General features: G+C 38.7%; 2 protein-coding genes across 6 annotated transcripts; both read right to left on the bottom strand.

Annotated features, from left to right (window-relative positions):
• Positions 1 to 206: 206 nt before the first annotated feature.
• scube2 (signal peptide, CUB domain, EGF-like 2) lies at positions 207 to 18,156 on the bottom strand. Of its 4 annotated transcripts, none has more exons than XM_041991280.1 (23): positions 17,931 to 18,156; positions 17,382 to 17,498; positions 16,987 to 17,112; positions 16,584 to 16,718; positions 15,730 to 15,855; positions 15,516 to 15,632; positions 14,543 to 14,632; positions 13,787 to 13,903; positions 13,562 to 13,684; positions 13,345 to 13,461; positions 13,070 to 13,192; positions 12,664 to 12,780; positions 10,983 to 11,072; positions 10,721 to 10,837; positions 9,925 to 10,092; positions 9,371 to 9,574; positions 5,141 to 5,311; positions 3,548 to 3,715; positions 2,922 to 3,083; positions 2,620 to 2,817; positions 2,194 to 2,346; positions 1,609 to 1,688; positions 207 to 1,327 (listed from the first exon to the last, which is right to left on the bottom strand). In XM_041991280.1, exons 1-23 carry the CDS (start codon positions 18,016 to 18,018, stop codon positions 1,181 to 1,183), a joined length of 3,054 nt encoding a protein of 1,017 aa, XP_041847214.1. In that variant the 5' UTR covers positions 18,019 to 18,156; the 3' UTR covers positions 207 to 1,180. The 4 variants fall into 4 exon arrangements, with proteins under 4 accessions (XP_041847214.1, XP_041847206.1, XP_041847223.1 ...); XM_041991272.1 differs by having other exon boundaries at positions 9,371 to 9,577; XM_041991289.1 differs by lacking the exons at positions 9,925 to 10,092; positions 10,721 to 10,837; positions 10,983 to 11,072; positions 12,664 to 12,780.
• A 703-nt stretch (positions 18,157 to 18,859) lies between these two features.
• Positions 18,860 to 23,879, bottom strand: sinhcafl (SIN3-HDAC complex associated factor, like). 2 transcript variants are annotated; one of them, XM_041994836.1, is made up of 6 exons: positions 23,736 to 23,879; positions 22,458 to 22,634; positions 22,238 to 22,337; positions 22,031 to 22,145; positions 21,062 to 21,215; positions 18,860 to 20,968 (listed from the first exon to the last, which is right to left on the bottom strand). In XM_041994836.1, exons 2-6 carry the CDS (start codon positions 22,583 to 22,585, stop codon positions 20,785 to 20,787), a joined length of 681 nt encoding a protein of 226 aa, XP_041850770.1. In that variant the 5' UTR covers positions 22,586 to 22,634; positions 23,736 to 23,879; the 3' UTR covers positions 18,860 to 20,784. The 2 variants fall into 2 exon arrangements, with proteins under 2 accessions (XP_041850770.1, XP_041850778.1); XM_041994844.1 differs by having other exon boundaries at positions 21,062 to 21,212; positions 23,736 to 23,877.
• Between the last annotated feature and the right edge of the window lie 232 nt (positions 23,880 to 24,111).

The raw sequence follows: 24,111 nt of genomic DNA on the forward strand, positions 1-24,111 counted from the left end.
AACTGAGCCCTTTTTTTTTTTTTTTTTTTTTTTTTTTTTGTCTAGTATTTGAAATCGGTGGCCCCCTTGTCTCTATAGAGATTACCATTGTGTGGTTTTTTTATTTTGTTTTTTTTTTTTTGTTTGTTTTGTTTTTTTAGAATTTTATTAAATTTTCTAATTTTGATCTATTTAAAAAAAAAGGTAAATTGTGACAAAAAAGTGGGTCAAGTCAAGTTTCCTATCTTTATTTACAGCACACTGGATATACAAAATCATAAAAAATATACATACACGTATCATCTAAAACAGGTGAATGGTTGCATTTTACAGGACTTTTCATTTATTTTCATGCGCTCAAACATGACGTCATTTGGGGTGTTAACACAGTGATCTTTGGTTGCAATATTAAATGCATTAATACAGCTGTCATTCGGTTTCAGCAATCAAAACCTCATGAATGCATTAAAAACCAGAAATATTTTTTAGAACAGTAGTATTCATGCAGACACTTCGATACAACAAATACAAGGACCACCAGTATTTGCAGCTATGTTTTTATACCTTATTTCACCTACAACTTTATACATCATATACAAAATATTTATCAAAAGAACTGCTTTTGCAGTGGGACTACCTCTTTAGTAGTGCTAGTGTTCTGAGAAAACATTTGTGCTTGATTAGTTTCTGACATTTTGCAGTTTTTCTCTCAATAAGTCATCTCAACTCATGAAAGTGACCTATGTTAAAACTAGATACACACTCTATATACAGTATAATTGACATTCAGTATATATCTATTCAGGTACTATATTTATGTTTCATCATAACTCTGTTAGCAAAAGTACCATAAAGTTGACATGTGCAGTATTACACAGAATTCAAATACACAAACCGATTGATTTAAATCATGACTTTAAAATCTCAGAAAAAAGTGGGATGAGATCCTGATTCCTTTCTGAGGATAACAATATAAGTCAATGATTTGTATGTGTTCACTTCTTACTCTTAAAGCTCCTAGAAGTCCACTTGTTATAAATGTCCACATGTCCCACGGTCTAAGAGCCACTCTAAAATGGCAATGTGTGAAAACAGGTAACTACACAATCATTTTAACAAAGTCAGTGGAAAGAGAAATATTATTGCCAGTATCTGACATGAGTTTCTCCAGGAAAGTCAAGGTTCTTGTTGTGAATGCTTTTTAAGGGCGTAGGAATCTCAGGACTTTGGAACGCAGGAAGCGGATGAAGGATTTAGGGAACATTTCTTTTGACTGTTGCACCGTGTAGTTAAAGAAGTTCTGTGGGTGAGCCAATACGTCAAACAAGGCCTTCATGAGCTTCTTATCCTGATGAGAAAACAGTGGAGAGACTGTCAGGAGTTGTCTGTATTTCTACATGTCTCCACTAGAGGGTGCTAAATGTAAACAGAACACCATTTAATGCAGTTCTGGACTGGAGATGTGACCAGAAGTCAAACTGTTTTCATATATACAATTCAAACAGATGTCTTTTTATACTCTGTAACATAATGTTTTATAAGTAATAGATATTTATATTTTCATACTGAACCACATGTCTGACAAATACCTCTATGTTTAATGTTGGAGAACAAACAAAACATGGATACCTTGAGAATTTCCTGATGATTCTCTGATGCATATAATCTTCCATCTCTGACTATGTCTTCAATCAGCTCTTGGTAGTCCTCTAAAAAAGAAAAAAAAAAATAGTTACTGATCAAAATGCTGATAATTTTTCATTTGAATACATTCCGCTTTATTTTAAGTTTATATGTGTTTAAGAATAACTCATTTTCACAAATTTCCAAACAAAACAAATTGTGTTTACCACATCAGCAAACAGTCAGCTTTTAAAAAGTGGAGTGCCTTTTTATCAGACCGGAAATGTTTGAATCAGAAAGGCGTTTTAACATTACTATTCAATGTGAAGTTCATAAACAAGCAGCAAAAAGTTTGCCAACATCAAGTTGCTCTAACCTCAGGAAAACTTTGCATTCTGTGCAGGATTGTTCAAATCTCTTGTACTTCTCAAAAAACGCATTAAGGCAATAAATTAATGTTGAAATTTATTTTTAAAAGTTAAATTACATAATCAAATTTAGACTGCAGTCTCTAATCTACAACCAGTTTTATTTCAAAAGTAATTTCCTCAAAACTGGTCATCATACACACCTACACCTGATTCTACGTACCGTCATATGTCACATATGGTACATGGAAACCTTTCCCACTGTTTCCCTCGTTGGACTTGAAATGTATCCACAGCCTCTTAGAGCGGGAGGTAAAAGCAATGGGACGGTCGTACGTCTGGCACGTCTCGTAGGTCGTCACAGAGTTGGCCATAGCTGTGGGGTAAAAGGGTGAGGACACAGGAAGGCATCTTTCAGTTACTTTGAAAACTAATGTTAAGAATCTTTCCTAATCCCTGGAAGATAAAAAAAAGACTCTTTTTGATGGTTCTTCCTGTCAGCCAGCCAGATATTTTATAACATCCGGCCACTTAGATGTAAAATTAAATTAAATCTCACCACTAACCATAAGACACCTAAGCTAATCATAACCTATTTAGAATAACAGCCAGCTTCTTAGTGGTGTATTTCTTAGTTATTAAAACTCACAGCTTTTTCTCATCACTAAGTAGTCTCCACATTCATCCTCAATAGGCAGGTAGATTTCTGGGACAACAATAAGGATCCTGCGTTTGGGAGGAGGGTTGATGGTCCAAGTGCATGCAATGTTAGCAGGGTAGTTCCCTGGATAGTTGGGGGACTCGATGTAGCCAGTAAAGTCTCCCAGCTGTCCTCCACACTGTCGGTCTGTAAAGAGACACAGACATGCAAAATAAGCATGCTTCTTCAACTTATCAAGATGGGGCTGCAGTGTTTCAGTTTCAGTCTTTCTTGTTTACTGACATACTTACTTTTGCAATGCATGATGTTAGTGGAGCCATCAAAGTCGGTGCTGGTATTTCCTGGGCAGGCGACACAGTAGTTTTGGCCAAACTCCTCTTGATATGTGCCCATCGGACAGCGAATGCAGCGGTGTGTGGTGGTGTTGTAGTAATGTCCTGGAGAACACTGGACTGCAGGAGTTAAGAGAGTAACAGACGTCTGTTAGGTGATTTATATGATAAATGCTCCTAATATTCACTGTTGGGTTGAAAGTTGGCGTTTTTCTGTTACAGTTATTTTTAAGTCCCTTGAAATACTACACAGTTCTTTTCTGGCTTGGAAAAACTTCTTATTTGTTTATCCTGCAGTTAAATCCAGTTACACTACACATAAAAAAAAATGTTTTTGCATGGTAAGGTCCATGCAGCAGCTGCAGAGGGCAGCAGAGATCAACACAAAAGAAAGCTCTGTAGACTGTATTAACACAATAGGAGGTGTATTATGTCCAAATTCCAACAACCACAGATGTTCCACTTCATTTAATAAGTTAGGCAGGTTTTCATAAACCTTTTCTGCTCCTAAATAGATAGCAAAGCCCTCCATTTACATTAAAAACTAAACAGGAGTCTTGTGGGAACAATAACATAGCCCACACCTCTGGTCTCACACTCCTGAAAAGTGACAGCACCGCTGTGTTTGGTGACCAGGTTTCCTCCGCAGGGGAAACAGGAGGTGCGGCCCACTTCTGGCTGGTAGGTTCCCAGTGGACAGGGCAGGCAGGGGATGAAGCCGTCATGGGAGTACTGACCTGGGAAACATTGACCTGAACACACAGAGAAGTGTCTGGTCAGCTCAGACTGTGGAATTAGAAACACCAAAAACTCTCTACAAAACTTTTAGAGCCTCTTGAACAGTGTCATGTGAGATATCAGATAAAAAAAATCTCTCATTCTGTAAGCATTTGTGGAACAGCTTGAGCAAATGTTGTTGGACTGATGCCATGTTTCATCTGCACCTCTTGCACAGTGAAACTCCTGGATGACTAATGCAGAGTGGGCGCCAGTAGGAATCCGCTGATGGCTCTTCTTGTTTAGTCTGTCTGAAGAGATGGGATCTGGGATTCAGCCACAAAGTAACTGCGATAACAGCACTCATAGTGGCTCTTTAAGCTTTTCTTCAGGGACTGAAAGAAGCCTGACAGCGTCATATCTTCTGAATTCAAATACATCATCATCACCTGAACTCAAGCTTCTTTGGGTTTACACAGAGCAGAACATCTGCCAAGGAGAGATCTTTATCATGGCACCAGCACTTCCTGTGTGGCTCCGATTTACAAGACATTTATTCACATTGTGTGACTGCCTGGCCCTTTATCAGATTTTTTTTTTTTTTTTTTTTTTTTTTTTTTTTTTTTTTTTGAATTTTCATTATTTCTTCTAGATTCTATGTTTCCTTCTAGTAAAAGCACTTCCCCATTTTCCAATTTCACATAAAAAAGCATTCAACTCTGCAGTTTACTACACATTTCTACTGCTAGTTACATGAGTGGACAGATACCAAAGCTCTGCAGTTCGTACAGAACCACAGCCAACAGCAGGTTAGCTTAGCATAAAAGGCGAAAAAAAAAACAAAAAAAAACATAAAGAGACAACTAGCATCTGTCCAGAGGCAACATAAATTAGATGGCTTTCGATTTACATTTCCATTATTTACTAATTTACATATTACATTATTTACTAATATAATTGTGAATAAAAATTCTAAAGCATCAAAATATTTTCCAGACAGTTGATGATAAACTGTAGCCGTGATCTGCTCTGTGAAATTAAAAATAGTGTCTTATTACATTAAGCTTTAAAAGGAAGAAAAAGGAAGAAAAAAAAGAAAGAGAACATTAACAATTCTCAACCTGTAATAAAACCAATAAGATTTAGTTAAGCTCCAGTGGCTTAATGACAAACTTCTGCCTCTATTCTAATATCTGTTTAATTTTCCTTTATTTTTGAAGTTCATAAAAAAATACCAACAGTTGATGTTTATTTCCTACAGAAGCTGCTGTTGTGAAATGCATAACTGCATTTAAAAAAAAAACACCCTTCGCTTAAGACTTCAAAAGTCTTAAAACCTGAGCTATGGTATGTTTTGACTATAGATCGTACTGACAAAGCCTAACCAGTTTAATAACAGAATTTAAATCTACTCTGATTAGGATTAATATTCCTGTGACTGGTATAAAACAATGTCTCACCTCCGCACTCCGACAGCTTCCGAGCTCCGACCACCTTGGACACCTCTCTTCCTTCAGGTGTAGGACAGACTTCACAAGACATCTGTCCTTCCTCATCCTGATACAATCCAGCTGGACACAGCACACACCGTCCTTGATCACCATCGTAGTACGTCCCAACACTGCAGCTCACTAAGAGATCATTGGAAAATGCCATTAAAATAGCTTTTTAAAAAAATCATTACTAATATTTTAATGGATCTTTAATTTAAATAAAAAATAACGTAATATGGACTCAAGCTGACACGAATAAAAATTGCTCAACAAGAAGGAACTAGAAATATCTCCTCAGCACCTGAAAACACTTAAGATAAGACACCCAAAACACACTTGAGAAATGTTATGCCTGAACAGGTAATTAAAGTTATTTAGCAGACAGAACAGTGTCAGGCAGGTTGCACAAAAACATTCAAGAACAGAAAGACAATGTGATCTGCAGACATGAGTCAACAAATATTGCAGTTTTCCCCATGGCTAAACAGATAAACACAATAAAGACAGCAGTTAAATTCAATGGCAGCACCATTAAAGTAAACCAGACTTCAGCTGCCTCTCCAGTGTAATTATAGATGGCCATGTGCATGCATGAAATGGATAAACACAGTGAAGGGGGGTGAAATAAATCTTCACAGTGATGGTATAGGCTGCACCTTGAGTTTCACTTCTCTATTAATGAACATGCAAGCAATGGTGCATTAAGTTATTCTACAGATAAACAGACCTTTATGTGCGGCCTGGGGTTATGTAGTAGCTGTACTCAGAAAGATAGTTGGTGCAAAATCACCTCTTATTAAAGAAAAATACACTATTATTAATTTTAATCAGCTGTTTTCAGCTATTCCAAGAAAAATATGAAAAAAGAGAAGTTACAGACAACAGGTCTGTTCTCTACAGGGTGAAAAACAGCTATCCAAAACAAAGATAAGATAAGAAAATACTTTCAGTTTAACTTTCCATGACTGAAGCTCCACTGTTGTCCTGACTGCAGTATGTTCCTTTTGGGAAGATTAATTAAATACTTCAAAACCCTGAAGAGATATTTTTTTAAAAAAAAACACATATTTAAGAATTCACAAAACATTAATGAAAGACAACTTCCACTCAGAGCGGAGCTAAATGAATTTGGGATGAGCGAAGGCAGAAACAAACACTGGTGAGGTTTCCTGGTGAGATGCTTACACATTTTTCTTTTAACTCTTTTATTTTTGTTTGTTTACAATTTTAAACATTATGTGGGGAACTGTATGCATGTTCAGAACAAATGATCTAATGGCAGACAATCCTCACATATAAGGGAGATAGGCTCTGACAGGAAATAACTGATCAAACATAATACATTACAATGAAGCAAATATCCACTTTATATATGTTAAAATGGAGAAAATGCTAATTATGTGAAGCAGAGGCTTAGGCTCCAACTCCAGCTAATGAAATATAAAGATTAAAATCAGTTTTATATTGTCAAATGTGTTTAGGAAGGGAAATTATTACTCATATGCAGGCTGAGGCTCAACTTGACTTTATAAGGTGTATTCATTTAGGAACTGTCATAAATGTGTACATTGTAGAAAACAGAAGGAAGAACATGGACTGAGGTGCAGTAACTTAAATAACAATCATGTCACAGATTGATTCTTGCCATTAAAAATCAACAGCTGAATAGACTCACCTATTAAAACAAAATGCCTGCATGCTGTCTGTCATATTGCTACAGATACATTTCAACACACACACTGTAAGAAAGGGAAATTAAGTACAAAAAGCCAGCAATAAAATATTCAAATGCTTTCACACACCACCTTGATGAACTTAAAAAACAAAAAAACAAAATAAAAAATTGTATCTCCAAAGCTGCCTACAGCATACTTGATATAACGTAACATGGCTGTGCATTAGGGGGGGACTTCTAATGCCAGCATAAGCACCCTCACCTCTCTTAAAAGCAAACCCAGATGCAAATCAAAGGGGGGATATTCCCCTCTTATCTCACAAAAGTGCAAGGGCTTGATTACAGGGACCGAAACACCGTTTTGCTTTGGTCCCTCCCATTCAGAAGGCTGCCTGTAATTAATTTGGGAATTACTGTGTCTGTCTGATAGTTTAAAGAACTTGACTTGAAAACTGGAGCTGATAAAGAATAAATCAGTTAAATCCCTTGGTCTTTTGTGGAAAATGTTTCTGAGATGCTGCCTGTGTGTAAAGAGTCACCACTTCTAAAAGCTCGCTACACAAAGCCTGAACGGATCCGTTATATGTGGCTCAGCAAATAGTTGGACTCTAAAGAAAGAAAATGTAATTCTATCAAAAGCAGTTCATTTTTTAAGCCTATTGTTTATTTGAAAGACCATCATTGCAATGTCCTCTAACAGCTTTTATTTGGCAGAGGGAAACAGTGAGGGAAGAGCAGAGAGTGAAAGAGAAAAAAAACCTTGAAGCTTTTCAAATGCAAAGAACGCTTCTATAGAGTCCTCGAATTGATGGCCCCAAAGAGGTTTAAAAGACCTTTCACCTCTATTCAAGTCCCCGGTTTTTGCCTACTTGATGACATAGGAAAACACTACGGTATCACAGTGGTAAGGAGCTGAACCCAATAAAAGGGGTCAGGTTTCAGAATCCCCCCATTCTGCTTGGCCCAATCGCTGCTTGCGCCCATCAAGCAGAGGCCCAAACAGCTGATGCTAATTGATTCCCATGGTGTGGCTGAAGTCAATTCTCTTTAGCAGTTTAGTGGCTGGGGGTCATGCAAAGTGGCCCCAGCTGGGGGGAAGGCGTGGGGGGTGCCCAGCACTCAAACTGCTATCTTGAATCAACAGCACTTCCTAAAGATCTTGGATCTTAAAACAAACATGCAAACAAGTTGGCTACAACACTCAAATAGATACGAACAACCGGAGGTGCAGCATTGATCACAGCAGATTTATTATCACATTCAAATATATAAGTATTTCAATCATACAGTTCAAAGGGATATAAAGAAAAGTAAAGACTTAATTAACAGACTAATTAAGTAGATGTAATTGAGCAGGAACAATATCCCGGAATATAGCTGCATTGCAACCAGTAACCAAAACACAGCACAAAATTGGAGGAGAGATGCTTTGTGTGGTGCACAGTATTTTCTCTGAATTCACATAAGCCTGTTCTTCTGAAGGAGTAAGAGCGAGCCCCAAATGGGTTTTTCAATGGAGTGGGCAAACTGAAAAGGACTAAACTGCACTCTGCGTTAAGCCAGAGTGGGAGGTGGGGGAGGAGGGAAAAATATAGCTCCTTTAAAGAGCTGGAGGTTAAGAAGAATGCCTCACAGACCCCCCCTTCCTCCTCTCCCAAATTACATGTCTACACCCCTGCCAAGGCCAATAGACTGCTTAATGTTGACCTGAAAGCATAGCGGGGAGTTATGGAATCAAGGCATTTAAGGTCTGTGTTACTGAAAGATGGAAATATTGAACAACGAAAGAAAGCAGCTCCAAGTCCTGAGTGTACATCACATACAAACAGCTTCAGGATTAGTGGTTTATATATCGCACAAAGCGCATATTGTCTGAATGAATATTTAGACATGTAAAAAGGAGGTAGGCAGTATTTTACTGAGAAGATGTTTCAGCAGGCAGCGAACTTACTGTGAGGCCTGAAAATAGGGGTTTTCAGCTGCATCAGCCAGGAAAAATACAATCCAGCTTTCAGCTCTCTTCCCCTGACAGTGTGCGGTCGTAGTTAACAACCACTTTCTCCATCACAGGTTGTATATAAAACTCCACCGAAGGCAACAGCTACCAGGAGACCTGCCATGAGTTCTAATGCTACACTCTTATCCCAGGGAGATGCTGGAAGATCTCACAGCTTGGAGCCCCAACAACAGTCTCTCTGTTCTTCCACACAAACTCACTCTCGCCTCCAACTTGCTCATTACAGCATGTCTGCAACCAAATATGGCACTCATCTGGCCAACACCTGCTCCAAATGCAATCATTAAACCAACTTGTCTAAATATATCTCACTGGCATGAGCCATTTCAATTACTTAAAGACATGATTGTGGGTGTACCGTGTGCATGGGGCATACTCAGAGCCAATGGTGCCTTAAAAATAAAGAGGGTGGGGAGATAAACACTTCCAGTATGCCTGATTGAATGGTGCCTGTCCTGATCTTTACAATGCTTTCTGTTCTGAATGAACAGAAAATCAAACTCACCACATTTCCTGCCCACCAGCACCTGTCCTGCCACACAGTGTCCCGGCAGTTCTGCTGGGTGGCCCAGACCTTTGGATAACTCATAGTCTGTCCCGGCAAAGTGGAGATGGAACTGCTCCCGGTTGATGGATTTCCTCAGAGTCCTGATGGTCTTCCTGAGTCTCTTCTCTGAACGTCGACGGACGCAGCTTAGGTCACAATTCTCTGCTGAGAGAAGCACTTGATACCACAACTGTTTGCGAAGCAAAACTCTCATCTTGCACACTTATAGCAAACTGGGATTTCATGCTTGGATCCCCACATGCTTACCTCACAAAAGAAAAAAATAAGAAACAAAACTTGGATATTAATTGCGATCAAGAAAATATAACACAGAACACCTCGGCCCTATGCTCCAAACCCAGAGCCCACTACCACCAAAGCCCAGTCAAAACAGGAGATACTTTAACAGTTTGCTTTGTTTAGTGACAAATAGACAGAAATGAAAGAAAGACAGGCAGCAAATAAGAAGCAGAGGTCACACACAGGCAGGCAGGAAGGGCAGAGAGACCAACCTGTTACCTCCTCAGGGTTCACATCCAGCTCAAACTCAGCTGTGATGGAGGAGCCGTCCTCCTCGGCGGCTTTCCTGCTGTTGCGACTGCGTGTTCTCTGTCCAGACGAGGTGCAGTGCAAGCTCACATAGCTGAACTGGACATTTTCAGTGAAGAGGAACCTGCTATCTGTGAACATGGGAGACGAGCAATCCTCCATAACGACAGACACACACAGTCACATTTGTTACAGAACACCTCAGCTGTAAGTAAAGAAAGGTATAATACTAATTAAAAACATAGTTTCAAACTTAGTTTGTTAAATGCTCTAAAATAACTTTTTGACTTTTTGAGTAGAAAGCTAAGAAAAGAATCAAATGTAACTAAAATAATGTGCATCTGAAACAGTTATGTTCCCTTTCAGTGATGAAAAAGTGTGTGTTGAATTCTTTTGGAAAGGCAAAATAATCCTACAATCAAAAACCCATTTGATTGATGGCTGGGTCAACCCAACTGAAAGGCATGCTATGGCTAATTACATCCTCCCCTGTCACTGCCAGACAAAGTGCAGCTCTGAGACGTTCAAAACACTCAAAACCACATCACTTTCCCCACAAATCTTTTTCACATTTGCCCTTGGTTTTTAGTTTTCTTTGAAGCAGCTTTCAGGTCTGCTTTATCTTATTAGATGCAGGCAGCTCTTGGTAAACCCAAACTGTTTTTAACCTGTAACATGAAGGAGCCTTAATTCTAATCCTTGCCTATCTGTCTTGCATTTGAAGGCATTGTTAATCTTCCTATGTGGCAACCTCTGTACCTGAATGTGCTGAGTTTAAGCTCTCCCGGAGTTTCTCCTGACTTCGTTTCAAGTTGCACTTTGCAGTGCCAGACTTAAAAGTGGCTGTGGTCTTAATGCGTGGAACACGGGCCTTTCCTGGACAAAAAGAGAAAATCTTGTCATTTTGATCTATTTACATATCAAGTTAAAACAAGAAACACAAGCCTGAGCTGTTCCTGAGTTACTGTTTTGTGTGGCAGAGCAGAAAGACAGATGTAAATCTGTGAGGTTTTGTACTTGCCTAAGCAATGCAAGCCACTGTTGTTCTTTTGTGCGTCAGCCAAGCAGGGCAGAGGCATTCCACAGGTCACCGTGTAGGAATCCTCTGTCCCTGAAAACACACAAGAGGCCATGACACACAGACCAACACTGACAAAAGTTAGGGCCACAAAAGCCAAGAAAGAGAGCAAAGAGGAAGCATGTAGGAACATGACGAGTCGCTCTGTCGACTGAAGTTGACAACGGTTCACACAACAAAATCTAAAATAGCTTGACTTAAGCCCTTTTCAGACGTGGGATTCGTAACATTGATGGCTTCATCAATCAGTTAAAGCTAGAACACTGAGTTATTCAGACATGAGTCACTTTATGTTAAGTTACAGATTCATTCAGGTTTACCAGCAACCGTGATGGAGAGCCACAGTATACGCACAATATTTGCCATTCCAGTGAGACTGGACAGTTATTAAGTATGTTATAATAACAACAACATTTGAAATTGCCATAATAATTCATATTAGCCTACAATGCACTGTGGGTGTGCATATTAGTTGGTTAAACAGCTGATGTAATATGATGCTTTCTGGTTTCTAACTTAAGTAGAATTCATTGTACTTCTAGAAATACGCCATAACCAAAGCACTCAGAAATGTGGGCTGCTGAAAGAAATTGGTAAATGTATTTTTCCCATCACAACATTTTACAGAAAAGTCCCAGGATGCTCATTCTGACATGCGGACATGTTCAGTTACCATCGGATAAATGGAAAGAAGTACATGTCTGAGAGAGGCCCCTGACTGTGACGGGCTGTTTGAAGACATAATGATGCACTTAACTAAAGGGCATCATGTCATTTTGACTTCAATAACTCTTCTTGTTATTGACTGTAAGTACAGCAGCTTTATTTGCTTCTATGCTTTTTCAAAACTCTGCTGAAGTCACATTGTCTAACTCAGAAGAAAAACAAAGATTTTTCCTAGCTATGAGCTTCTGTTAAATATTTTGATCTAATCTGATTACTATTCACTTGAAAATGTCTGTATCAAGAATTAAGGTTGCCACGCTTTCTCATTCCAACTCCTCACATACTGATGCTGAAGGTGCATTTTTTCCATATTGCAGGTTATCTTTCTGCACCAATAGGAAACTTCAACAGGAAAATATTATTGTGTATTGCATGCTCATCAACAACTAACATGGATCACATTAAGGTGACATGTACCCAACTCTACCTCATGAGACCTGTGTTTAAGTCCATTAAGATTGCTGTTTCCCCCCCCTTTTTGTTATCTTCTATCGTCTTTAGTCTGACTTCCGTCTCTCAATTACAACTTTGTTCTGTATTTAAAAAAGCCCTTGTTAGGGTTAATCATTAAAGGTACTTGGTTAAGATTGGGAAAACATCATAGTTAGATGGTGAAATACACAATTAAATAATGCTATGGGTCTCTCAACTGTTACTAGCCAACTCATGAGACCCTGAATGTTCAAAAATGATAATTAGGAGTAACGTCTGCGATCAAAATAGATGTGTCAGTGTGAGTATGTGATGACCAGAACCAGTTAGCCCAGATGTGTAAAAAAAATAGAATCATTATTCCAGTGTTGTGTATGGATCTTTAATTGATGGGAAGAAATTAATCTACAAGCTGAGTCAGCAACAGCAGCTAAGTCGTGCTATATGGAGATTTTAATCAACTTACCACTGCTGATGTGAACTTGAGACTGGCAGGTGAGAAAGCAGCAGTCCCCTCCGTGCTGCTTACTACAATTCAAGGTAGGTTTAGAGGGGGGGGTTTCAGGTGGCAAACCCTCAGCCTCTAGATAAAAATCACAGCAAAGCTCAAAGGTAAAAAGACCATGTTTGATTGCAGCAAAATATGCACATGAGGCAGAAGCATAAAAAAAATGCAAACTTTAAGTATTGTTGCACTTTAGATGTTTTACTTAAGCACAAGTGAGAACAAGTGATAGATTTAAAGAGAAAAGAGAATAATTCAAAGTATCTCCTGTTTTTGTCCCCCAGTTTTTAGTCCATGATATCATAAACACAACATCCAAAAGACAGAAGAAAAGCACTTAAAAAATGTGGAAGAAGCACATACTTACCAACGCAATCTTTTTTGTTCCAGTGCAGCTTATAACCTGGACGGCAAAAGCACTGAAATCCACCAATGGTGTTCTCACACCCCTGCTCACAACCGCCATTGTTCACACTGCATTCATCTGTATCTGGGATGAAAAGATAACAGAATCTTTTGAACCCGTTGGCAAGCAAGAACTAACATTTGTTTGCTTTTAGATGAAAAACATCTCCAAAGTGACCACTTGTATGTTGCACTCAGATTGTAATGTGTAGTCTCCTCCACCCAGTTTGGTCTCACCTCCACAGTGGGCCAGTCCATACAAGGTGTAGCCTTTGTTGCACAGACACTGAAAACCACCAGGGGAGTTCACACATGTGTGATCACACGTGCGCTCAAAAAAACACTCATCTGTATCTGTAATCAGAATCAGGCAGATGATATAATAGCAGGGCAGTCAGTTGCAATCTTCATCAAGAGGAATTTCCCACCCCAACACACATCTTGCAATTTCTACCTTGGCAAGAACGTTCATCTGACAGCAACTTAAAGCCTTTACTGCAGTTGCACTCAAAGCTGCCGATGGTGTTCTTGCAGAAGTGTTCGCAACCGCCGTTATGAAGCTCACACTCATCAATGTCTGTATGGAAATAAGTGATATTTTCAACACCTTGAAGCAGAAATGTTCATTACAAATCAGTAGAATCTCTGAAAAGGTGTTGTTGTGGACTGGAAGTCTGACCTTTGCATGTTTTTCCATCTGGCTGCAGTGTGAAGCCGACAGGGCAGCTGCAGCGCACTCCTGTGGATGTGTCTTTACAGGTGGAGTCACAGCCTCCGTTGTTCACTGCACAGGTTTCTGAAATCACAACATCTACATCACTGTGTGTGAATAACCTTCCTCCTTCTTAATGATGCTGCATTCATTTTCTTTGTCAGATACAAGATCTCTACTAACATAGAAGCTTGCTTTTCTGTGCACCACACTCAAATCGTCTGGACTCGGGATTATTTTAAATATGTACACTTTGCACCATCTATTTTGAATTTGTGTGTAAACTGCAGAGAGGAAAGGGGCGAAAACTGATAGATGCTGAAGGTAAAACATGCACTATTTATAACACCAGACTCCCAGAGCTCGTGGGCTTGTTCTTTCATCTGATAAAGTGCCAAAATATGCTATGTTTTACATGCAAAGTGTGACCCAGAATCACAGCATTGATAAATACAAACTATGCAGGAAAATATTCACACGTTGCCCTTCCCAAATGGAAGGAAAACGTGAAATGTACCACACTGTCACAAATGCATATATTTCATGAGGGAGACTGGGAGCGAGATAGAGCGTGTGCAGTCATTTCACAGTTTGCTTAAAAGACTGAGGAATGTATCGGTTACATTACTCCTTTTCCCACTCATGAGTGGTTCCTGGCAGCTAAACACACCATCACGTAAGACACCGTTCAAGGCGTTAGTCTGTGAGGGGTGTTACTATTACCCATTAACAGTCTTCTTTTGACACGTTTGTCCACTTCAGCAAAGGATGTGGCGTTGTGGTCTAAGGATTCGGCGGTGGCTTCATCTCGCTCTGTGACACACAAATACAATTATCAACAGAGTTAATCCACAGATCCACTAGATTTCTAAAATAAAAAAAAACACTCCTAACATAGCTGATGACTTCAGGTCTGGGTGGTTGTGTCACGTCTCAGACACAAGATGAATTTTCAGATAATATGCTTGCAGTGGATTGGTGTGTGTCAGATAATGCAACAGATCAGAATCTGGAGACAACATTGCTGTTACACGCCTGGACCTCACACACACTGCTGCTGGAAGAACAGATATAAGCCACAATCTGACAGCTGATCCTTATCCCTCAAAATGGCTATGTGGAAGAAAAAGCATGCTGTAAAAGCATCTTATTTCACATATTCAGAATGTATTATGTGCTTGTTTTATCTTCATTTAAGCTTAAACATTTCCAAGCACAATCTAATTTAAACTTCACAGGTTAGAAAATATTAAAGACCCCTTAAAAAGGTTTTTGGAGTCTTCTCCTTCCCTCAGTAAATTATATTGCTTGTATGCATATAGAGGGCACACAGTGCTACAAAGCTCAAAGTGCACACCAAATGGGCTTACTCTTCTCACTGGACAAAACAAAGTACTTTCTAGGCTTCCCTTATTTAATTAAATCATTATGTAACATTATGTAACTATAATGCCTGCCTTATGGCTAATTTGTTTCGCCGCAAATAAAAGATTGAGCATCTGATTGGAAATCCACTGTTGACAATTAACTGGCTAGGCAGTAAGTGATAAAAGGTGCAAAAGCAATTTGTGGTATTATAGTGGCTCCATAATGTGAACAGTGTTAAATATGTGTAATAATTCATAACCTTCACACACTGATGGGAGCATCATACTGCCATGTTTTTTATACTTTTCTGTATCAACAGTGAGCTTACCTACACACGACTTCTTGTCAGGTTGCAGTGTGTACCTGACGTGACACTTGCATATGGGGCCATCCTCCGTGTCTTCACAGGTGTGTTGACAGCCTCCATTGCCATGGTTACAAGTTACTGCAAAGTAAACAATGTGCAGCCACAGCACAAATAAATAGTGTGTGCATGTCTCAGTTGGTGTGTGTGACTTAAGCTTCATTGCTGATCCACTCACAGATGCAGTCTCTCTGGTTCCTGGCCAACTCAAACCCTGGACGACACTCACAGGCCACACCCCCTTTGGGTGTTTCCTTGCAGATGTGGGCGCAGCCGTGCTCCTTATTCATACAGTTGAGGCCCTCTGGGATAGGAAAAAGGGAGAGAGGTACACAATGAAACTCTCCTGCAGTGACTGACCAGCTAAACACAAAGGCACTCATACCGAGAGATTAGTCTGGCATCCTTAAAGACACTGGTTGTTCTCACGCCTTACACAATCCAAAAACATCCACCACTTTGTTATTTTTAGCACTTCTACAGAGGAAAAGAATATTCAGGAACCAGGCCCACAGCTGGCTTGAAAACAAATCACTGCAAATCGTTCTCCTACCTACAACATGAATAGTGAGAGGAGATGCACCATTTATATAGATGGGTCACAGCTCAGTGGTCAGGTCTGCAGGATTTAAAAGGGCTGTCAAGACCCAATGGAGTGGAAAGCACTTGCATTTAAGTCGACTTCAGTCAAGAAGACAAAACAAAGGCACTTCAGACTAATCTGTGACACAGAGCACATAGACCAGAGTGTTGCAGTTATTAACTTATTTTGTTCTGCAGGATACAGAGAGCCTTTTCCCACAGCATGTTGCTGCAACACATAAAAGCTTAGTGACAAGAGCCAGCTTGAAACCGTCACCCCTCATTGCTCCATCAATAAATGATTTGTAGATGATTATGGGAAAATTTAATAAGCTATTTTTTAAGGGTTTAATACAATTGAGTCATAAATCCACAGAAATGCAAAACCTCAACAATAGAAGTACAAGACATAGTTTTGAATTTCACACATTGTGTGTACTGTCAACTCACCCACAGAGCGGTGGATACATGTGTGCTGGTTGTCGCTGAGGAAGAAGCCCTCTTTGCAGCGGCATTCATAGCTGCCCATGGTGTTGACACATGTGTGCTGGCACCCACCATTGTTGAACTTGCATTCATCCACGTCTACGGGACAGTGGAACGACTGCATTAATAAACTGTTTGCAAAATTCTGGAAAAGTGTTTGCTATTATCACAAACAAGCTTTTCTCTCATATAAATCAAATACGGCTGTTTTTGCTCCGTGTCATAAACACTGCAGATGTAACTAATGTTTTTTAAATGAGTGTGGGAAACTTCACATACAGCCCACACAAACATGCATTCCTCTACATCAGAGCTGATGATTCGAGCTCTTTGTCACAGATCTTTAGTCTTTTAGTGGTTTTCTTACCCAGACAGTTATGCCCGTCGTGCGCCAAATTAAATCCATCATAACAAGTGCAGCGATAATTGCCTGGTATATTGTTGCACTCATGCACACAACCACCATTGTACTCCAGATCACATTCATCAATATCTGAGAAATAAACACCACATGAGTAAATGTTCACACACTCATAGTAAATGTTTCAATGCAAAACATTTCAGTCTTTAAATAAGAGAAGTAAAACATGAGTGTAATATACAGATGTGTAGCATGTAAAAATAGGAAAAATAAATGGTAACACCTCCTAAACTACATGCTAAACAAGGTTACAAAGGTACAAGTTGTCCTCATACAGACTCTTTCATTCTGTTTTAACTCTCAGATGGTTTTGACAACAGGTTAACAAACAGAAACATTACCTTCACAGCGTTTTCCATCTCCTTTAAAGCCAGTTTTACACGTGCACTTATATGAGCCTTGAGTTGTCTGACAAATAGCATCAATGTGACATCCATCGCTTCCCTCTGCGCACGGATCTGCGGTAGTATAGGTGTGCACAACTTCATTTAACCACGATTCAAGAAAACATCAATTTGTTATTTACTAAAAAATAAACTTTCATGTTTGCATATTTTGTAGGAACATGACAGAAGACGAGGAAAAATTCACTCAAACACAAGTTTTCCTCATGATAATAGCAGCTGAAAACACAATTTCTTGAAAGTTGTTTGGAAACTAACTTGAAAATAATAAGCTACAAAACTGGGTTCAGAAAGTTATATGTAGAGCGCATACACTGATAGACCAACAGGTATTTAATAAAAGGTAGAAGTTTTAATTTAAAAGACAATTCAAAAAGCTACTGTTGGTCAAACAACAAGAGCGCACTCCTGAAAGCGTGCGTAAAGCAGCATTCCCTATGACTGGAAAACACAACACATACACATGCACACTCACTACAGTCCCACCTCGAATCTCTGGAAGTGCTACGCTTTGACGACTATTTAACAAGAGCAAAAACAAACAAAAGTCCCGTGCAGCCCAAATAGCTCCCATGGTGATATGATCCAAGTTTAGAGGTCTTCTCAAAGGGACGCGTACGCACTGAAGTCGTGACCGAGCGTCCGCCTCATTTTCATTCTAGCCTGTCAATCTGCTTCACAACGGGCTTTTGAATAGAGAAAGGAGTGAGTGACTATCTGAAAAGGAGCGAGAATGAGAGTGTGCGTGCGCGTGCACGGAAAAGGGGTCGGGGGGGGGGGGGGTCTTTTGAAGCGTCAAGAGTCAGCCAATGAATAACCGGAAACATTAACAGTGTGCGTAAAATGTTTAAACGCCAGTACTCACAACTGGGTTTTATTTGTGAAAGCTTCGCCCGGAAATTGCTTGATCCTCGGGAAGATATCTAGCTGTATTCTATCCTGAGCTTTTTTAGTGTCTGTCTCAGTGTCGATCATTACTTTTTTGGTCAAAAAAAGGCTTAAAAATATTCACAGAAGAGCAGATGTGAAGTCCTTTTCTGCCTTCTGCAAGATGTTACGTTACTGCTTGAAATCAACTTTTTTGTCCAACTCAACATTACAACTCATGGGATGTATGCTGTAATATAGTGAATATATAGTCAAATAAAAAGAGCTTAATTCAAGTTGTCAAGCTACTATCAAATGTTTCTCAATAATACTGCCAAAACATTACCTTTAAGAAAACTTGCGACCTGTATTTTTGTATAAATTGTTCATTTAAAATAGCACCATTCTATTTAGTAGTAGAATTAAATAGTTTAATAACTTCTCTTTTCGCAGTTTCATGCTTAGTGTGGCACTGCTTTGCGGCGTCACTTATGCTTGATAGTTGTGACTTGGCTGCCACCTGGCGGTCAAGGTAAATACTACAGGCACACTTTTTCTCCAATTTTATTACAGATCTACTTTGTGGTACAGTATACAAAAAGCGTACAAAAAAATACATTGCATGTTCAAAAGAAGTGCACAAAAGAATAAAAAAAAACAACTTTGTGAAAGGCTCTACACCAGTTACCTCAAAATTTCAGTTTAAAAATGCTGTGTAATAAATTAATATAAATTACATAAAAAAATCATTATGGAAAAGTCAGGTAATTCATTAAGGCACATCTTATATCCCAAAATGTACCTCGCAACATTATGGCAACTCCCTAAGGACAAAAATAAAAAAAAGCTTATTTTCCAGCTTAAAAGGAAGCTGCATAACTCCTTTCAACAAGAATAAAAAATGTTCAGCATTCAACTACCCTGCCGCAGAAATGTTTACATATATTAAGCAACTTTACAGAGCAATGCCTGTCAATTCATTTAGTTTGAGCTTGGTTAATAAATGTAAGGAAAAAAAAACTACAACCGTTGTCACTACTGTATGAACTTGAGACAGTATGCACCATGGCAATAACTGTGCAATATGAGCATTATTTTTAACATGACATACACAGGCATATCTTGACCGTGACTTATGAGAATGTAACATTATTGCTGAAATGACAGGTGCTTTTCACAAGCCAATTTGGTTAAGTAAGGATCCATCACTCTACACTGAAATAAGTGATAGAAAGCCCTATAGCATTTCTCACATTCAACATATCTGCATAGTTTGAACTTTTGACAATTACTTCTGAAGATAAACCTCGGCCATGCATGACAATCAAATACTTCTCTCTAGAGCAGTTTTCTGATTAAAATGTAGGGCAATCATAACACTTAGGCCATGCCCCCCTGCTTGTTCAGTTTGCAACGGTAATCAAAAAGAGTACGAGTACAACAGCTCACTGATACTGCAGCTTCTCCCTGCAAGTTACACCCATTTCTACACAAAGCGCAAGCTTCAACATTGCATGCCTTCAGATAAATGCATGGAGAAAAAAAGATATGAAAATGTGTTTAAACTGTCGTAGCACTTTCAGCACCTTTCAGGTGTAGTGGTTTGCTGTAATTTTTTAAAGGTTTGGATATGCCATTAGCTAAAACACTGACTTTACTAATTCTACTGTGAAATTTTGGTTTACAACAAGCAATGTTATTTCACTGGAGACTGTACAAAAGAAATAAATAAGTCACTGCTGTCACTTCAAAAGGAAAAGGGATGTACTGCATGCATGGTCTAACCTCATCTATCCATGCCAATATGCACAAACTGCTAAACAAATTAAAACGGAGTGTTTCAAACTTGTTGCGTGCTTAAGCTGTTTATCTGTCCAAGGGAAAACGTGTCCTATTTACATACTTATCAAAACCTGTTAAACCTATTAAAGTTAAAGATAGATGTGCTGATGATCCCTGGTGTTAGAAAAAGCCATCTGTGTAATTAAAACTAAAAAAACAAAAACATACTCATTTGTACATAAAGAGGTAAACATACAGCAAAACATTGGAACAAAAGGCTGAAGGCCAACATAAACAAAAAAGCTGGTTTAAGAAATAGCTGGTGTCTGACATATGCACACTTACAGTTTGACAGATTTAAAGAGCAGTCCTGATATGCAAAAAAGAAATTATTTACAAAAATTATCACTTAATACAAAAATAACATAAAGCAAGTTGGAATCAAAACTTAATTTTAACAAAATTTGTGTCCTTGTCCTATAAATAACACTAATGCCCATTTTTTTATTTCAATAAAACATAACTCAACCCTATACAAAGTAAAAAAAATACCCACATTTTTAAAAAATTGATATTATGTAGACACAAAATCTAACTGATCTAAAAGAAGAAGTGGAAATGAGGTCTGCCACTGGAGACAAATCCAGGTGGATGCAACTGATAACCCCAGAGGAGGATTCAGCAAAAGCATTCACCAGGTTTCTTTCCTGTCTTCTGGAAGCTGTGGAGGAAGTGCATCTGGCAAGTGTGTGGCCACTTGTGTTGGTGCCAGCGTCTTCTGATTTTTGGAACTGCAGCAGGGCTTGAAAAGCCTGGGATCAATGATGACCTCTCCAAACCGACCCTTGTAGACAATCCCACAGCACACCTTTTGCCTAAAAGCAAAAAAGATTAGAGTTACATCACATTAAAAAGAGAGAATATCCTATTTAATTTGTCCTATCATTAAGTCCAATGCACTAGCTTGCCTTTTCCAGTAGGAACGGTCCAGAAAAGAGAAGATGGAGGGAGTCGAGCGCCGTTGTTTGGACTCTATGTCTGAGCCATCATCTGACTGGTTGCTGTAACTTGGAGACTGGGCAGGAGACACACTGGAGGTTGTGCTGTGGGCATCTGAGTCTGCTTGGAATAAAAGAAACCCTTGAGCATCATCATGAAGTTTATTTGGAAAATCTCTAAATCTGTTTCCAGATAAGTTATTTCAGTTCATTTCCATTCTTAATCTATGAAAGGTTTTTGCATCCACTATATACAAAGTAGGGTACCAGATGGTTTTCATTTAAAAATATTGTTACTATTAACAGTGATGTTGACTATGGATTGATCTATACATTTTATTACTAAATTGCTTATAAAATTCTAAAATAATAATTGTTTAAAAGTCCACATTTCACTCGAGCTCAAGACACCATAAATAGTACAGATGCAAGATTAATCAGCATTTATAATTAGTGATGGGTCATCACTAATCGCATACCTCTGGTGTCTTACATTAAATATTTGGAGGTGTTAGACCAATAAAATCTGATTATTTCAGCTCAGTTAAACAATAAGTATGGTTTTACACCACACAAACACAACAAAAAGTAAAAAAAAAATAATAATAATAATAAAAAAACAACTCTAAAATGACCAATTAATACCATTTCTCTGGTTAGTCATAGTCATGAGTGCTTGTTCCATCTCAAAAAGCCACAAGATGCCGCTCTATTAATTCATCAAGGTGGTTTTTTTCAGGCTGACAAAGACCCATACTTAACCTCAGACTGATACGAGTAAAAATACAGGATTTATAAAGTTAAGAATTTTTTAAAACATTCTTCACGTTTTTTTTTTTTTTTTACTAAAATATACAACTATTTCATATTCTATTAAAAATACAATACAGCAAATCTCTCCCTACATATATTACAGGGTAAAAAAAAAAAACTACCTACTTTGTCTTTTTAATTTGTGCAGCTTCTTTAGCTTGCTTTTCTTCTTTCCATCACTGTTCTTCATCTTCTTGGGTTTTGTCACCTTAAAGCCTGGTCCAGCTCTTGCATCTACCACCTAAGTAAAAAGGCAATTTACAAAACACGCAATTTCTTATAAAAAATACCTCATAAAATGGCACAAATATACTGAAAAGAGACAACACTTACATGATTCCAGTTTTTCTTGGAGCCATGAGGCAGCTTCTTCCACCTCTTCACCAGTAACACACATGCATTGCAAATGTCTCCAACACGATCCTCCAACAGCCTTAAGAAATCAATTAAAGCAATAAAAAAAGTGCAATTAACACCCCAACACACTCTTGAGCATTAACACAATCATTATTGTGACATAAAGCCTGAATATGAACAAAAAAAGAGCTTTTACCCAAAACACAGTCTGAATGTCTCCTCATATCGACTGCTGTCTGTGAAACGTGAACTGGAAGACTTGGTCTTGCAGATGCAACAGCCGTCGTTACTCCGGTAGATCTTTGACTTATGAAAGCCAAACATACTCTACTTGTTGGTCAGTATATAGCCAAAAGTAAAACAAAAACAAACCCTGAAGAGATAAAAAAAAGAGAAGACAGTCAGGAATCGTCCCAATCCCTGTGAAAAGCAAAGCACCATGGATGTCTGCAGACAGTTGTGCGTCCTACTGTTGAAAGGGGGCGGTCCCTACACGCAAACACAGATATAGGCAAACCATTTTAAGCGACAATAACAAATCGTTCGAGCATACTTCTTTTAAGTATCACTGTAGTTACTCGACAATGCACAAGCAGCAAGAAAAGTGTTACTAAATCAGACTAAAGTAACTTTAATGAACTATCTAACGGAATTTAAAGCCAAGTCACGGAACACCAAAAGCACATAAAAAATGACAACACCGACACAATAACTTCAATGTTGGCTTTTCGGTTTGTTTTAATTACAATAAGAAAACTTTATCAACAGCTTAGTGATTTATTTAAATCAAGGTCTTAAACTTTCAGCTCACGGTAAGTGGACGTGAGGACGGTCACAGAGACGTTACACCCACAACGCAACTACTGTTTTACTAACTAAACTAACGTGAATGTCGTCTTTATGAACAAAGATCAACGGACTGAAAGCTGCGCAAATATGCACATATATACCTAAATTAAGGTCTGTGTTCTTGATTTTTGGAAAGCGGAGAGATTTGGTTGAGGCGAATACGCGTAACAAAAAGCGGGCAGCAGCGCTTTCTGGAGTCAAGAAACAAAAAGCTACCGAGAGATTCGCAGATTTATCCGTGCCCTAAATGATTGAGTGTAATTCTGAATTGGACACAATTCGTGCACGTTTTTAAAAAATTTTATAAAACACAATAAAAAACTAAAAGGCGATCTTTTTCTTTAAATTTTAACTTTGCCCGCTAGTGCGCCAAATATGGCTCATTGTTGTTAGCTGTTAGCTTGAAAGCTAGCCGATGCTTAAAGCAGTACCACGCCACGCTTTCGTTCACTTCCACGTTATCCCATTGTCGAGACGCAGTCTTTGTACATTTAGCTCGCAAAACATGAAACGTACACGTCAAGTTATGATTACTTAACGATATGATTAATTTCCTTACACATAGTAAGTCGGTAAAGGTCTAATAAATAGAGTTTTTGTACAAAGGAAATAAGAGTATACTTACTGAACAAAAACTTTGAATCTTTGCAGTCTTCTTTTCAGGCACTGCGCATGCTCTTACTACCACTGCATACAGCTGGCTATTAGAATATCATTTGCATAAAAAGCCGGAATGAAAGGGTAATCGTGCAATGACCATATTAGGAGTGCAGCCGTTGGGTTTGAACCTAGACCCAACCAATCACCGCTATCCTTGCTTCCGCGTCGGAGGACATGAATGATGGGAGGCGTAGTGAACAGGCGGGAAACCATGGCGCGTCAGTTGTTGGATGGCCCGCTTTAATACACAAAATCCCATAAGCCATCTGTCCTCAGGCTTAAAAAAAAACAGCTACTTGACATGGCGCGAACGAGTTTGTTTACATTTTCACAGCTGAAAG

This window comes from Melanotaenia boesemani, chromosome 1 (assembly GCF_017639745.1).
Source record: "Melanotaenia boesemani isolate fMelBoe1 chromosome 1, fMelBoe1.pri, whole genome shotgun sequence".
NCBI classification, from domain to species: domain Eukaryota; kingdom Metazoa; phylum Chordata; class Actinopteri; order Atheriniformes; family Melanotaeniidae; genus Melanotaenia; species Melanotaenia boesemani.